Source organism: Pelophylax lessonae (genome assembly GCF_965119305.1).
Source record: "Pelophylax lessonae genome assembly, chromosome: 1".
In the NCBI taxonomy this organism is placed as follows: Eukaryota; Metazoa; Chordata; class Amphibia; order Anura; family Ranidae; genus Pelophylax; species Pelophylax lessonae.
The window spans coordinates 553,183,542-553,200,503 of record NC_138768.1 but is presented as its reverse complement, the minus strand read 5'-3'; the positions used below and the strand labels follow the sequence as shown (position 1 = coordinate 553,200,503).

Genomic DNA, 16,962 nt, shown 5'->3' with positions numbered 1-16,962 from the left:
TCTGTAGGCAAACAGATGATCGTTTTAATATTGGTTTCCGTTTGTTTTTGTTTTTTTTTTTAAGCGGAACAAGGCTCTGTCCAGGTCCATTTGAAATGGACTGGAATGAATGTAAATGAAAGCTTTTGCATCCTCCAAACTTTGTGCTGCCCCTCCCCAATCCATACCAGGTCATTCGGGAACACCCCCTGGCAAAGCACCTTGTCCCCTGTGTTGATGAGGACAAGGGCCTCTTCCATGCAACCCTAGCCTGGTGGATGTGGGGGGTAACCCCTTTTAACAAGGAAGCCCCAAGATGCATAGTACCCCTACTCGTTTACCAAAAAAACTGTATTTGAATAAAAACACAAAATTTTTTATCAAGTCTCTTAATAAGAAACAAATATTCCCGATTTACATAAAATGTGTGGTGTTTTTATTTATTTTTCTTTACATTTTGAATTATGTACCCCCATCCTCATTCACATGGTGGCCCTCTATCACAGCTTTCAGATTCCTTCAAGTCTCATCCCTATAGACCCAAAGGGCTTGGTATGGAATGGGAGAGGGGACCTGCGCGCCATTTTATGTTTGTAATTTAAAAAAAAAAAACTTGTTTACATTCTGCTGTCGGTGGGGAATCCCCCCACTGACGGTAGAAATGAATCATGGTTGTTAAGGAATCTTTTGGGAAAATTCAAAAGCGGATGTAAACTGAATCCGTTTTTTTCTTTGAATGGATGACGCTTGTATGAAAGGAACCTTAGTCCAAAAAAAACAAACAAAACAAATTTTCTGGTGGTTTTATTAAAAAGTTATTTTATTTCTTTCTTTTTTCAGTTGGACAATATTAAGCGTTCTTCTGACCATACTGACCAAGCTGCTGAGGCTGCCCGTGAAGAGCTAATGGAAGCACGAATGAGGATTGAGTCACTTGGCTACCAGCTCTCTGGTCTTCAGAAGCAGGTACAGTACACTAAAAGAAGTACTCTGCATTGCTTTTCCTTTTCAGTTATTGTTGCCCATTGGCCATTTCACTTTCTTTGTGGTGCTTAGTAAAGCACATTCATAACCGTTTTGCTTATTTATGTACTAAAAAATTAAGCTTAATACTTAATCTTATGCTTCAAGGCATTGTATAATTTCAAATGATTTGGTTAATTTTTACTAAAGTTTTAATCTGTGTTTTTGTTTTACTCTACCTTGCAATGATGGGCTCACATGCTGCAGTTTGCAGTCTTTGAGTGATCGATTCCCCTACATCCATGTATTTCTTCAGCAAGCCTGTCCCTAGTCACTAAAGGGACAGGTAACATCTTGTTCTGAATCACATAGCGTTAAAAAGAAAACTACCATTTAATAGAGTGGATTGTTTTATAGGTGAATACAGCAGAGGACCGTATCCGTGAACTAGAGGAATTGCTGTCCAGTGATCGTGACAAGTACCGGAAAATGTTGGATAGTAAAGAGAAAGAGATCGCAGCAATGAGGGATCACATACAGCAACAACTGACAGAATATCAGGAACTACTAGATGTTAAATATGCTCTCGATATGGAGATTAGTGCCTACCGCAAGCTCCTAGAGGGAGAAGAGGAGAGGTCAGTCATTTTATGTGAAGTATATTTGAATATGAGATGGAAGGTAAAAATCTTTTGAGTTAGATTCAGATGAGTGCAGTGTGATTTTTTTTTTTTTTTATCTGCTTTTCAGTGCGATTTTTGTAGTGCAGCTGTAGTGTGACCTGCAGTTTTTGTGTGTTTTTTTTTTTTTTTCTTTTTTTATACTAATGTTTTACTGTATTAAAACACAAGACACTTTCTCTTTCGTTCATTGACTGAAACAGCCCCCACCCCTTACAGAAGTAGGACGCTAGGCAGAAAATATTTTTTTTTTTTTCCTCTTTCTAGTCAGGACCTATTTGCTTGCTGGGATCTTTGGTCCTGGCAATTTTTTTTCTTTTTTGTATAGAAACTTTTTTTCTCCTAGATTTTTCCTGTGAGATATAAAATTAACTGCCTGACTGGGCGACGGCCTCAGTCTGGCTACTGAGCACGTCAGCTGCGACATAGCCCCACTGGATCGGGGGCTGGCCTGTGAGTTAAACTCCTCACGAGGTCGCATACGACCGGGTCTCGGCCCGAGTTACAGCTTTCCTCCTGGCCGACAGCCCCCCATTTTGATGGAGAGGGGTTCTGTCTGGAGCGGTGCCCACCTGGTTCCTGGTATGGTGAGTAGCTATCCCAGTATCAAAGAATCCTGCAAGCTACTACGACCAACACTATTTCAATCAAGCCAGCTGCAAGCACTGATCACCATCTCATACTAAAGTGTATAGTGTCATAATAAAACAAACCTTAGTGCTGCGCTAAATAATATCATCGAAAACAATCAAAAATTGATGAATAACTGCTAAAACCTCAGTTGTGACAAATGTGTACTCTACTATAAATAGCGTGAATTATTAATACTTATGATATAATCAGATGCTTCTTTAAAAACAAAGACCACAACTATGCAAATTGTAATATATATTGTGAAGATCCCCCAACCGACATCCGTATTGTATTGGGTGCTCACTCTTCCTTCTCCTTTCGTGCAGTTAAATGAACACATCCATGTGCCACCATGAGTGTCGTTCCCCCCCCCCCCCCCTTTATAGTTGGGTTCTCACCTCAAATGATGTGACCTTGCATCTAAGCTTGTCTAATAATGCCGGCCTGGGGATGAGCATCCAGTTAGACCCAATACGTACTGCTTGTCGTCTCACTCCACAGCACCATTGCAATAATTTATAATAATCAAATTATACCCTTATTAGCATATCTTTATTAAAAACAATAGTATGGATACTCACTCACATTTTGCTGGTGCTTCCAGCGCACCAGTCTAATACAATATCCTCCATCAGCAGTTTCATTCGTGTCTGCAAGCTGTCAGTCTACACTCCTGGGAGCTGGTTCTGGCCATTCACCGGGTGCCGTCACTGTCCTTTTCCCTCCTTGCAAGGACAGTGACGGCAGGCGGCGGCTAGGCCGAACCAGCTCCCAGGAGTGTAGACTGGCGGCATGCAGGCACGAATGAAACTGCTGTTCCTGGTCTCCTGGAGACCCTCCGATGCCTCTTGTCTGTGGGACCTCCTGGAGACTGCATGGCGTACAATGGGGCCCGCTATTTTCCTATAGATTCGTGCTCAGCTTTTCTCATTGTAAATGCATGGGCAGCCATTTTCTGTTAGTTCCCTGTAGGAATGCATGGGGCATCCATTTTCTTGTAGTCCACAATCGCTGGACAAGCAAGGCAGACGCTACAGACTCTAGCTATGACCCAGGTGTTTTTTCTACTTCCTGTGTCAGATCATTTTTTTCCTTTCTGATGCACAGAACATTCCTGAAAGCCTCCTGAGCGGTTTGGTAATGTGTTTGGGGTCTCTTGTAGGTATTCTTCACTCACTCTGCTGACACACTGTTAGGCTGGGACTTGCTAGTGCAGTGGTGCAGCTAGTGCAGCGGTGCGATTGCGTTTTTGCGACCCTTTTAAAGTGACACTGCATCTTCTTTTTTTATTTCAGTGTAAATGTAGTCCCAGGACAAAAAATGTCATCTACAGGCCCCCCCCCCCCCCCCCCTCAGTGCGGGACCCTCTGAGTCGCAGCCCCTGTCTGCGTTTACAGCAGTTTTGGAAAGCCTGGTGTCAAAAGTGGATTTAGTGTTCTAAAGCGCTGTTAGCCGTAAGCGCCCTTTTCCTTCACCTCCATCTGTAGTATCAGATTCTGAGGCAGATATAGCCGCAACAGACGCACACCACCTTGGTGGATCTGTGTTATCGCCTTCTGAGGGCGAAGAGGACATGCCCTCGTCAGCCGCCACGCGGGAAAGCGCATTGGTGGAAGCAATTCTAGTTTCTGTGCGAGAAACTTAAAAAAATGGCGGATGAGTCTACAGTGTCAGTAACGCAGGTATCTTTTGGCATTCGCAAATCCCATAAATCTGGCAAATTGTTAACTTTCCTGTAACTTTTTTACTATATTATCAATGAACAGTGGGTGCGCATCAAGCACATAGTGGTGCCCAAGCGTTTTAAATGCCGTTACCCCTTAGCGGATGTGGTTTCCACTCAATAGACTGTGCCACCAAAGGTGGATCATCCTGTTTCCAGACTAAATAAGTCTACTGTGGTCCGGGTGGAAGAGTCCCTGGACTTTACGGACCCCGTTGATGGACGGATTGAGTCTCTGTCCCTCCATTTACATGTTGGCGGGCTCAATATTGAAACCAATATTTGTGATCACCCTGGTGTCGGACCATCACCGAATGGATGAAGTTACTTAAAGGTCACTTGGTAAGGTTTGTCGCCGATGCTTCTTGGAGACATCCTCTTGGGAAGATCTGTTGTCTCAGGACCGATCTTCCATCCTGCTTTAGTCGCTGGCTTTAATGGCGTGGCTGTTGAAAGCCAGGTACTGAAGGATAGGGGTCTTTCTGACTCTGATTCCTACACTATTGAAGGCCAGGAAGTATACTTTCAGGAAGATCTATCCTCGTACATTTCATGGTGTGAATCGCTAAAAGTGCACCCTAGCTTGTTCTCGGTAGCTAGGGTTTTGACCTTTCTTCAAAGAGGGGTTGAATAGCGTTTGGCTTTGGGCAAAAGGACAAGTGTCGACTTTGGCGATTTATTTCCAATGTCCTATTAGCTACGCATGCCCTGTTTAGCACTTTTATTGAGGGGGTGGGTCATCTAGCTCTTCCGAAGCGATCCCCTATGCATCCGTGTGATCTGAATTTAGTGTTCTCTGTTCTTCTTCAAAAACCTCTGTTTGAGAAAATTAGGGAGATTACCCTGCTTACATTATCTCAGAAGGTTGCCTTTTTTGTGGCCATCACTTCTGCCCCCAGGGCGTCTGAATTGGAGGCGTTATCCTGCCGTTCCCCTTATCTGGTGGTCCACAGGGGTAAGGTGGTACTTCGACCTAATCAGTCGTTCCTTTCTAAGGTGGTTTCTCATTTTGCATTTGAATGAAGACCTTGTGCTGCTTTCACTCTGTCCTAAAGCTCAAGCATCCCAAAGAAATTGCTTTGCATTCTGTGGATGTGGTTCGGGCAATTCGTTTACCTGGCAGCTACTGAATCTTTCAGGTAATAGGACTCTTTTTGCCCTTTCCGAAAGACCTCCTAAAGGATTGGTTGCCTCTGCTGTGACCATATCCAGATGGATCAGGCAGACGGTGGTTCAGGCTTATTCATTAAAGGGTCAGGTTCCTCCCTTCCTGGTGAAGGTGCATTCTACTCGAGCGCTGAGTACCTCTTGGGCTTTTCGCCCATCAGGTGTCAGTGATGCACGTTTGCAAAGCGGCAACTTGGTCGTCGGTGCACACGTTCACAAAATCCAGTTATTCATAAATTTCTGATTGTTTTATATTATATTATTTAGTGCAGCACTAAGGTTTGTTTTATTGGAGTATCTATCCCCCCCCCTGGAGGGTTTTTGGGGTTGACGTGGGCTCCTCCTTGGGACAGTCGGACCCCCGGGTTCCTCTCCCAGCAGGCACCCCCCCCCCCCCCCCCCCGCCAAGTCCCTCATCCTGCCCCCTCCATGCTGGGGCTGTTTCAGTGGTCTGTCCACTTTCCTGGGATGGGGGCAGGGGCGCAAACTGGTGAACGGAGTCGGGGGCGCCCTCGGCTACCTAAGGATCGACTGCGGGGGGTGGTTGTACCTGGTGGGGGCTCCTGAGAGAGCCCCGCATCCTGCCTGTATCTGTCCTTAAGACCTGGTCTCCCTCCTGGGTCTCTGTAAGCCTTGTGGTGCCGCCATTTTGTTGTAGCCTGTGTTTCCATACACAGCGGCCATGTTTGTGTAGTCCGGTGGCCCTTTTGTTTTGGTTTGCTTTTGGAAATAGTGGCGGCCATGACAGTGGAGCCCTGTGGGCACTGATTTCGGTGGTGGGGAACCCCTCCTTAGTTACATAGTAGTTGAGATTGAATAAAGACAATAGTCCATCCAGTTCATCCTGTGTAGGTGTGTGTGTGTGTGGCCGTAATCTTTTCTCATACCTCTGAATGCTTTCATCCCTGAGATGTACATCCAAGAGTCTAACGTAGCCATACCCCCCACAGTTACTACCATTTGTGGCAGAGAATTCCAGTCTTGTAGCCCTTACTGTAAAGAACCCCCTGCGTAGCCTGAGGTTAAACAGCTTCTCCACTAATCGCATTGTATGACCTTGTGTCCTCATGCATTCCTTGCGACTGAATAGTTTTTTTTTTTTTCTATGCGGAGATCACCGTTGAGGAGGCACAAATACCTCATCATATCCCCTCTCAGGTGTCTCTTCTCCAGGGAGAATCAAGCGCTTGTAAACGCTCTTCATAATTAAGGTCCTCCAATCCCCTAATTAGTTTAGTTGCCCTTCTCTGGACTCTCTCTCCAGCTCCAACACATCCCTTCTGAGGACTGGCGACCAGAACTGGACAGAATACTCCAGATGCGTCCAGAAAGTCTATCTTTTACTAAGACTCTCAGATCTTTCTCCATTTTTGATTCCCCCAGACGTCCCCCCCTCCCCCCCCTAAAGTGTATTGTGCTTTTATGTTTTAAGTCCCCAAGTGCAATACCTTACATTTCTCCACATTAAACCTCATTTGCCATGTAGTTGCTCACTCTATTTTCTTCAGGTCATTCTGTAAGATTTCTGCCTCACGATGTGAAGTTATTGCCCTGCCCAATTTTGTTTAATCTGTAAAAACTGAGATCGAGCGAATTATCCCGTCCTCAATGCCATTTATGAATAAATTGAACAAAATTGGTCCCAGGACTGAGCCTTGGGGGACCCCACTTGCCACCCAAGACCAGTAGGAGTATGCGTTATTTCTTACCTCCCTTTGGACACGCCCCTTTAACCAGTTCCGTATCCAAGAGCAAACCTTGTGGCCGATGCCTGCAGACTTTATTTTATACATGTAAGCGTTTGTGGGGAGCTAAATCAAACGCCTTAGCAAAACCCAGGTACACCATATCCACAGGTCTCAACCTGTCTAGCTCACCTCCTCGTAGAATGTTAACAGATTTGACAAGTACGCCCTTTTGTAAACCCATGCGGATTACTGCTGCTGTGGTCTTTAGCAAACAATTGGATATAGTCCCTTATCATCCCTTCCAGAAGTTTACATACCTTCCAGAAGTTTACATAATATTGACGTCAGGCTGACCGGCCTATAATTTCCCCGGCTATGCCTCTGCCCTTTTTTTGAATATCTGTATCACGTTGGCTTTCCTCCAATCACCTGGTACAGTTCCTGTCTTAATACTGTCAGCAAAGATCAGGAACAGTGGTCTAGATAGTACTCAAAAAACTCTGTAATGTTCTATCGGATGAACGCCATCCGGGCCTGGTGATTTATTTGTGTTAATTTTATCCAGCCTTTCCCTGATTTCACCCTCTGTTAGCCATAGCGGCAAGTCCAGTGAAGTACTGCTAACCATACAGTCATGGTCAGTGAACCCCTCCTTTTTCTTGTGTAAAGACTGAGGAGAAGAAAGCATTAAGCACGGTTGCCTTTTTAGTGTCCTCTGTAACCATCCTCCCTTCGTTAATTATATGTGCAACATGCTCTGACCTAGTTTTTTTGCTGTTGATATATTTATATTTAAAGAATTTCTTAGGGTTCTTTTTACTAGTGATTGACCAATATCGTTTTTTCGTTGCCTATACCGATATTTTGCCAATCCCATATCGGTATCAGCCGATATTTTGCCAATCCCATATCGGTATCAGCCGATATTATAACATGCAAAAATGACCCAAAAAAAAAACCACAAAATTCGACACATCTCTTAATAAACATGTTAATCTTTATTTGTTAACATTTTTAACATTAAGTGCTCGTTCTTCACACCTTAACTGCATAAAAACTGATATGAAAACTTCAATTGCAGGGACATTTGCTTTGCATTTCACATCATCTGATTGTGCATTAATGCATAATAAAGTGCTGCAGTAGTGGACTCACACACTGCAATATGTTACTGCAGTGCAGTCAGTGCAAAACGGCTAGAAAAAAAGCTAGGCAACAACAGCTACACAAAATACACATACACAGTGGATTGGATGGACTGGAGTCAGTGGAAGAGGACTACCTCTACAGTAAGGCACTGACTGCAACTAATGCAGTGCAGTCAGTGCAAAACTGCTAGAAAAAAAGCTAGGCACAACAGCTACACAATATACACCACATACACAGTGGATTGGATGGATTGGAGTCAGTGAAGGAGGACCACCTCTGCAGTAAGGCACTGACTGAAACTAATGCAGTGCAGTCAGTGTAAAACTGCTAGAAAAAGAGCAAGGCAACAGCTACACATGTCACAGTGGATTGGGCTTGACTGGAGTCAGTGGAGGACTACCTCTGCAGTAAGGCACCGACTGCAACGAAGTGCAATACTGCTAGAAAAAAATCAAGCCAACAGCTAGACAGATTGGATTGGAGTCAGTGGACTACCTCTGCAGTAGGGCACTCACTGAAACGACAGAAGTCAGTGCAAAACTGCTACAAAAAAAGCTAGGCAACAGCTAGACATTGGATTTAGACTCTTAGCAGTAGGGCACTCACTGCAACTACAGCAGTCAGTGCAAAACTGCTAGGAAAAAAAGGTAGGCAACAGCTAGATATTGGATTGGAGTGGACACTACTCTTTTCAATACTCCCAGTTAAGCAGAACAATATAATAATGCAGAAAGCAGAACATTTCAGCATGTCCATGGTCACATGTTAAAGGTCTTCTGTTTTATTCAAACAATGCTGCTGCTGCAACTTCGTAAACATGCTCAGGAGGAATGGAGGACAGAGCAGCAGAGAGAGAGGTATCTTCCAGCATGGGAAGCAAGTCTTTTGTAGAGTGCCTCATTTTCTCTCCACCGCTGAAGAGGATGACTTCATCTGTCAATTATGGCATCTTTCAAATATAGATGAAGTTCATCATCAAGGCTCATTGTTGCAGATTCAGAAGAAATTGAATCCTCCGCATGAGGCCCCAATAAAACACTAAAAATGTCCTGATCAATTCAACGACGATGAAGCAGATTCTTTTCTGTTCGTTGACGTATTTTTGGACATTTGTCTGTTTTTTCAGCATGCTGCTCTTCATAAAAGTAGTGTTCTGGACTTGTCTTTTTCAGGCAGGAACCTCCTGCACCTCCATATCTTGTCAGCCATTGTTTCGCCTTACCCAATACATCATCAGAAAAGAAAGCATGGTTCTTTAATCGAGGATTCAAAAGACTGCAAGCACAACATTTTTAATCTCTTCATGCTTCTCAAAACATCTATTAATCAAAGCTCTTTGGCTTGACAGACCATCATTTGAAAGTTGGGGGGTATTGTGTGCCATGATGACACAGAGGTCTGACTTGTCAGCAAGCCTCATTCTTTTAGGCATGTTTGCTCCACTGTCTCGAAGTTGTACAAGCATCACTCAGTCTTTGTTGATTCCCCATTCTTCAAGCATGCCTAGAAACCTTTCTCTACTGTACTGAGCTGTGTGGGATCCTTGCATCACTTTTGTATTCAACACCAATTGCCTTTTTGTCCATCCGCTGTCAATGAAGTGGCATGTAAGAATGAGTAGTGACTCGGACTCTGTTTGTGACCAGCAGTCCGTCGTGAATGAGAGTGAGTTGCCAGCATTCTCTGTTTGCAGCATAGCCTTTACTTTGTCAACTACAGTGCCTTGCGAAAGTATTCGGCCCCCTTAAACTTTGCAACCTTTTGCCACATTTCAGGCTTCAAACATAAAGATATAAAACAAATTTTTTGTGAAGAATCAACAAGTGGGACACAATCATGAAGTGGAATGAAATTTATTGCATATTTCAAACCTTTTTTACAAATAAAAAACTGAAAAATTGGGCGTGCAAAATTATTCAGCCCCCTAAAGTTAATACTTTGTAGCGCTACCTTTTGCTGCGATTACAGCTGTAAGTCGCTTGGGGTATGTCTCTATCAGTTTTGCGCATCGAGAGACTGAAATTTTTGCCCATTCCTCCTTGCAAAACCGCTCGAGCTCAGTGAGGTTGGATGGAGAACGTTTGTGAACAGCAGTTTTCAGTTCTTTAAAAAGATTCTCGATTGGATTCAGGTCTGGACTTTGACTTGGCCATTCTAACACCTGGATATGTTTATTTGTGAACCATTCCATTGTAGATTTTGCTTTGTTTTGGATTATTGTCTTGTTGGAAGACGAATCTCCGTCCCAGTCTCAGGTCTTTTGCAGACTCCATCAGGTTTTCTTCCAGGATGGTCCTGTATTTGGCTCCATCCATCTTCCCTTCAATTTTAACCATCTTCCCTGTCCCTGCTGAAGAAAAGCAGGCCCAAACCATGATGCTGCCACCACCATGTTTGACAGTGGGGATGGTGTGTTCAGGGTGATGAGCTGTGTTGCTTTTACGCCAAACATAACGTTTTGCATTGTTGCCAGAAAGTTCGATTTTGGTTTCATCTGACCAGAGCACCTTCTTCCACATGTTTGGTGTGTCTCCCAGGTGGCTTGTGGCAAACTTTAAACTACACTTTTTAATGATATCTTTAAGAAATGGCTTTCTTCTTGCCACTCTTCCATAAAGGCCAGATTTGTGCAGTATACGACTGATTGTTGTCCTATGGACAGTCTCCCACCTCAGCTGTAGATCTCTGCAGTTCATCCAGAGTGATCACGGGCCTCTTGGCTGCATCTCTGATCAGTCTTCTCCTTGTATGAGCTGAAAGTTTAGAGGGACGGCCAGGTCTTTGTAGATTTGCAGTGGTCTGATACTCCCATTTCAATATTATCGCTTGCACAGTGCTCCTTGGGATGTTTAAAGCTTGGGAAATCTTTTTGTATCCAAATCCAGCTTTAAACTTCTCCACAACAGTAGCTTGGACCTGCCTGGTGTGTTCCTTGATCTTCATGATGCTCTCTGCGCTTTAAACGGACCTCTGAGACTATCACAGTGCAGGTGCATTTATACGGAGACTTGATTACACACAGGTTGGTTCTATTTATCATTAGTCATTTAGGTCAACATTGGATCATTCAGAGATCCTCACTGAACTTTTGGAGAGAATTTGCTGCACTGAAAGTAAAGGGGCTGAATAATTTTGCACGCCCAATTTTTCAGTTTTTTATTTGTTAAAGTTTGAAATATCCAATAAATTTCGTTCCACTTCATGATTGTGTCCCACTTGTTGTTGGTTCTTCACAAAAAAATTACAGTTTTATATCTTTGTTTTTGAAGCCTGAAATGTGGCAAAAGGTCGCAAAGTTCAAGGGGGCCGAATACTTTTGCAAGGCACTGTACCTTTTGGTGTAGCTTTGCCAGCATTTTGGTTCGATAATACTACGGTCAGACACCATTGTAAATGGCTGGTTATCAGTGACCATCATCTCTGTGATTACTCTGTCCAGCAGTTGGGATCTTCCATCTGAATCTAGACAGTGACATCTTTTTTTTTTTTTTTTTTTTTTTTTCACAAACATATCAGGTATAGAATCACAATCACATTTATATTCATTTTTTTTTCTGTGCCGCATGATACAATTCAATATGATGAACTCTTTGATGGGCCCAAAGATTTGTCGTATTTTTGTTTTTTGCAGTTACTGATCCCATGCTTATGTTGTTTGTACATGTGTTGCACACTGCTGCTTTTCCTGGGAATGGTTCAGACGAGAAATAGTCCTAGACCACACTTTTACTCTTTCTCTCCTTATCCATCTCCATTTCAACTTGAAAGACACAAAAAATATTAAAGAAATGGCTTGCTGAAGTTGCTGCTGATGCTGGCACTGGCACCCTGTTGTGGGTTGGTGGCTGGCAGTTTGGCTTGCTTGGTGTCACCCTGTTGTGGGTGGCTGGCTTGCAGGAACACTGTGGTGGCGCTGGCTTGGTTTCACCCGGTTATGGGTTTCTGGCTGGCTTGGTGACTGGTGTCACTTTGTTATTGGTGGCTGGCTTTCAGGAACAGTCTATGGTGGCTGGTTGGATGGCTTGGTGTCACCCTGTTATGGGTGGCTGGCTTGCAGGAACACTGTGGTGGTTGGCTTGCTTGGTGTCACCCTGTTATGGGTGGCTGGCTTTCAGGAACAGTCTGTGGTGCCTGGTTGGCTTGCTTGGTGTCACCCTGTTATGGGTGGCTGGCTTGCAGGAACACTGTGGTGGCTGGCTGGCTTGCAGGAACACTGGTGGCTGGCTGGCTGGCTTGCAGGAACACTAGTGGCTGGCTGGCTGGCTTGCAGGAACACTGTGGTGGCTGGCTTGGGGTCATCCTGTTGTGTGGGTGGCTGGCTTGGTGTCGCTCACTCACCTTGGCTGTATTGGAGGGTAGCTGGCTTGCTGGAACACTGGTCATGGTGACATGTGGCTGGCTTGGTGTCATCTGGGTGGGTGGTTGCGTGCTCACTGGGTTGGCACTCTGTTGTGATGGATGGCTGGTAGCGTGACCGGACTGCAGCTGGCTGTAACACAAGGCTGTGGGAGGCGGTCTTAAGTGCAGCGCGCGCTGTGAAATGGCGTCACGTACGGGCCATGTAGGCGTGGGAGGCGGTGTTAGAAGGCATAACGTGTGCGCGCAACATATGGAATGACGTCACGAAAATATCGGCAAATCAAAAGGCCGATTCCGATATATCGGGGGAAAATGCATATCGGCCCCCGATATATCGGTGTTGCCGATAATCGGTCGATCTCTACTTTTTACTAACCTCCGCTATTTGTCTCTCATAGTTGATTTTAGCCATTTTGATTTCGTATTTACATTTCTTATTTGATTCCTTGTATTGCTGTAAAGCCGATAATGTGCCCTCCGATTTATATTTCTTGAAGGCCATTTGTTTTTTCCCCTATAAGTTTTTTTCTTTTACATTACGGTTTGGCTTTGGCTCTTCTAAATTTATTTCCCATAGGAATGTACTGCGAGATGCATTTGTTTAATCTGTTCCTAAAGCATTCCCATTTTTCCTCCGTAGTCAGTGTTCCTAGGGTTTGGTCCCAGTTTATTTTCTCTATCATTGAGCGCAGTTTGGGAAAGTTTGCCCTTTTAAAGTTTAGGGTTCTTATGTTCCCCTCTTGCCTTGCTATATTGTGATTTACGCTAAATATGATCATCCTTTGATCGCTAGAACACAGGTTGTCCCGCACTCCTACCTCCTGAGATTAGGTCTTTGTCATTAGTAATTAATAGATCCAGCACTGCATTTTCTAGTAGGAGAATCCACCAACTGAGACGTAGTTGTCCTGTAAGTTTTCCATGAAGAGATGGGCCTTTTGTGAGTGTGCAGTCCCCTCTTCCCAGTCAATGTCGGAATAATTGAAGTCCCCTAATATGATTACTGATCCCAGCTTTGCCACTTACCCAACAGTAATATAAATTCCAGCTCTACCTCCTCCCCAGCTCTCCTCATCCCCTGGTGGTGACTCCAGGATCATTTTATTTACTGATCGCCTCACGTGTACTGCAGATTCTCCTGGTGGCTGCAGGTGCCTCTTTCTGTGGGTGGGGAGTCTGGTGGGGTCTTCTCCCTCTCTGCTGAGGATCGCTTGGTGCCTTGTGCCTGGTGAACCGGGTGGTGCTGCCAGCGCAGTGGGGGTTGTCCCTTCAGTGTTTGACACTTTTTTTTTTTTGGGGTCCCCCCCTGGTGAATTATGGAGTCTTTGGAGCATGTTTCCCCACCTGATCCCCCTCTGAGGCTGCGGGGCCTTCTGGGTCCCAACCATTTATATATGCAACAACGGCAGTCTTGGAGTCCCTTGTGTCCCAGTTTGAGGTGGCTTGCAGGTGACGTGCTAGCAAAAAGCGCAACCACGCCCCTGGAATCCTCTGATAGTGAGGATGAATCCTCAACGTCAACGACCGTACACGAAAAGGAGCTGGTGGATACACTGATTGTATCTCTGCGTGAGACTCTGAAGATGGAGAACGCAGCTGAAGCTGCGACGGAGGCGCAGGTGCCCTTTGGCACTCACAAGCCATGCAAAGCAGCAAAGGGGTTTCCTTTCCCTGCCTATTTTGACAGAATTGTCGCTAAAGAGTGGGCACGACCAAAGCGTCCCCGTAGGGTCGCTAATCGCTTTATTAAGCGTTACCCCTTATGAGGAGTCCCTTCTTAAGAAGTGAACTGTACCACTGGTGATGGACCCTCTTGTTTCCAGATTAAACAAGGCAACCATGATTCGGGATGAAGAGTCCCCGGCCTTTAAGGATGCGGCTGACCAGAGGCTGTGGCCCGCACTATGTTCACTCTGGCTGGTTCGGCAATGAGGCCGGTATTCACCATTGCCCTAGTGTCACAAACTCTGAGTGGGCTAAGCTCCTACACCCGTGACCTGGCAGGGGAACAACTCCCCCCTGCCTTTGCGGAACTGGCAGACCAGCTGGTCCAGGGGCCACAGTTTTATCTGTATTGCTTCTTTGGATGCGGCTCCCCAGATGGCCCGCCTCTCTGTTTTGGCAGTGGTCCTTAGGCATGTCTTTTGGCTCAAGTGCTGGTCTGCGGATCAGACTTCAAAAAAGGCCTTGACTGATCTTCCTTTTCAAAGAGATCTCCTGTTTGGCGCTACCCTGGATGACATTATTCAAGGTCTCACAGGGGGGGAAGAGAACTTTTCTTCCGCAGGCTACTAAGGGCAAGAAACCTCGTGATAGATGTGGGCCTTCCTTCTCGGCTCATAAGAAGTTTGTTTCCTCTTTCAGGGTCGACTGATAACGGCTCAACGCCTTTTGGGGCCTCTTCTGTAGGATCCAAAACGAACCTGGTCTGGCAAGCCAAGATCGGGCTTCTCCAGATTCGTGGACAAGGCTCCTTCTGCATGACTGTTCACCTTCACCCGTATCATCGGTGGGGGGACGTCTTCGCTGGTTTCCGGACCTGCCGATGAAGTCATTCGGTCTGGCTACAAGATTGAGTTTTGCTCTTGTCCCCCGGTAAAGTTTTTTCCTTTTTAACTTGCGCCTGTCCCCAGACCACTTACAGGGCCTGTTTGGGGAAGTACAAGACATGTTCCTTCAAGGGGTGATTGTCCCGGTTCCGACCTCGGAACGTTTTTAGGGTTTTCACTCCTTGTTTACAGTTCCCAGGAAGGAACGCAAAGTGCGTGGGAGAGGAGCATTATCAGCTTGTGACATTTGATCTCACATCTGCTCCTTTGGGTCTTCACAAAAGTGTGCGCCCTGGAGCTAGCTCGCCAACGGGGATCGCGGTATTGAGCGGCGTCTCCCTCTTCTCTAGTGGAGAACCTGGGGATCACAATGCGAATTGCAGGAGTTCAGCTGGATTCTGACTTTTCAGAAGTCTTGCTCTGGTTCCGTCCACAAAGCTGGACTATATGGGCCTGACTCTGGACTCTGCTCTAGCCAGAGTGCTCCTTCCTCTAGACAAACTCTAGCCAGAGTGCTCCTTCCTCTAGACAAACTCTAGAAATTGCAGGCTGCAGTTCGCCTCCTGCTGTCCAGCAGATGGTCATCCCTCTGGACTTGTAAGCGCGTGCTGGGCCTGATGGTGTGTACCTTTTTTCGAGGCGCTTCCGTTTGCAGAGTTCCATATGAATGCAAAGGGAAATTCTGACCAAATGGTAGCCCTCCTGGGATCAGTATCATCTGATTTATGCCCTCCCTCCTCTCCTATTTCTGCAAGACTTCTACGCAGGATCGAGGCAGAAGGGATTCCGGTCATCTTGGTGGCTCCGGACTGGCCTTGCCAGACTTGGTACGCAGATCTGGTGCGGCTGGTCACCGACATTCCTTTGACGCTTCCTCTCGGGGAGGATCTGCTGTCCCAAGGGCCAATCTTCCATCCTGCTTTACAGTCGCTGGCTTTGACGGCTTGGCTGTTGAAATGCCAGTTGCTGATGGATAGAGGATTAGTTGGTGACCTCAACGCTGTTAAAAGCTAGGAAATCTACTTCTAGGAAGATCTACCGTCGTACGTGGAAGACATACATTGCTTTGTGTGAGTCTCTTGAGGTTCATCTTCTCTCCTTCTCGGTGACTCGGACCTTCCTTCAATGGGGGGTCGAACAGAAATTGGCCTTGAGTACCATCAAGGGCCAGGTGTCGGCTTTGGCAGGCTTCTTCCAGCAACCCTTGGCCACTCATTCCCTGGAGCGCATCTTTCTTCAGGGAGTCCGACATTTGGTTCCAGCAGGACGGTCTTCGTTGCCACCTTGGAACCTCAATTTGGTGCTTTCGGTCCTCCAGAAGCCTCCCTGTGAGAATGTTTGGGAGACTCCCTTGTTTGCGCTGTCTCAGGTGGATTTTTTGGTGGCTATCACCTCTGCGTGCAGGGTGTCGGAAACTGGCAGCTTTAAACTGGCAGTTTAAAGTAATAAACAAAGTTTATTACTTTGTTATTCACAGAGGTTAGGTGGTTCTTCGCCCCTGTCCATCAATCCTCCCAAAATGTATCTGATTTTCATTTGAATGAAGACATTGCGTTGCCTTCCCCGTGTCCCAGGCCAAAACATCCAAAGGAAATTGCCTTGTATGCCATAGATGTGGTCCGGGCAAATGGGGTGTACCTGGCAGCTACTGAGTTTTAGGAAATCTGACTCCCTATCTGTGCTCACGGATGGGCCTCGGAAAGGGTTGTCCGCTTCCTCTGCAACCATTTCCAGATGAATCAGACAGACGGTTATTCAGGCCTTTTTCTATCAGGGGTCAGGTTCCTCCTTTCCCTGTCAAGACGCACTCCACAGGTGCACTTGGTGCCTGCTGGGCCTTCCGTCATCAGGTGTCCGTTAGGGATGCACCGATCCAACTTTTTTTGGTCCCGATCTTTTGCTTTGTTAAATCGCTGATCCCGAGTCAGATCCGGAAGTACTGTTTTTTGTGAGCTTATAACAAAATAATACTTCCAGGTCGGTATCGGCAGATACCGTACCTTTATAACAATTGTGCATTTAAGAGGTTAAACTTCCCTCCTCTGGCAGATGGAACGAAAAGATACATTGTA

General features: G+C 45.7%; 1 protein-coding gene across 1 annotated transcript in view; it reads left to right on the top strand.

The window, feature by feature from the left end:
- LMNB2 (lamin B2) overlaps positions 1-16,962 on the top strand; it is an 84,131-nt gene that overhangs the window by 43,561 nt on the left and 23,608 nt on the right. The window contains exons 6-7 of the mRNA XM_082270935.1: positions 820-945; positions 1,360-1,580. Of these exons, the coding sequence (XP_082127061.1) occupies positions 820-945; positions 1,360-1,580 (347 nt within the window). The remainder of the gene's footprint in view (positions 1-819; positions 946-1,359; positions 1,581-16,962) is intronic.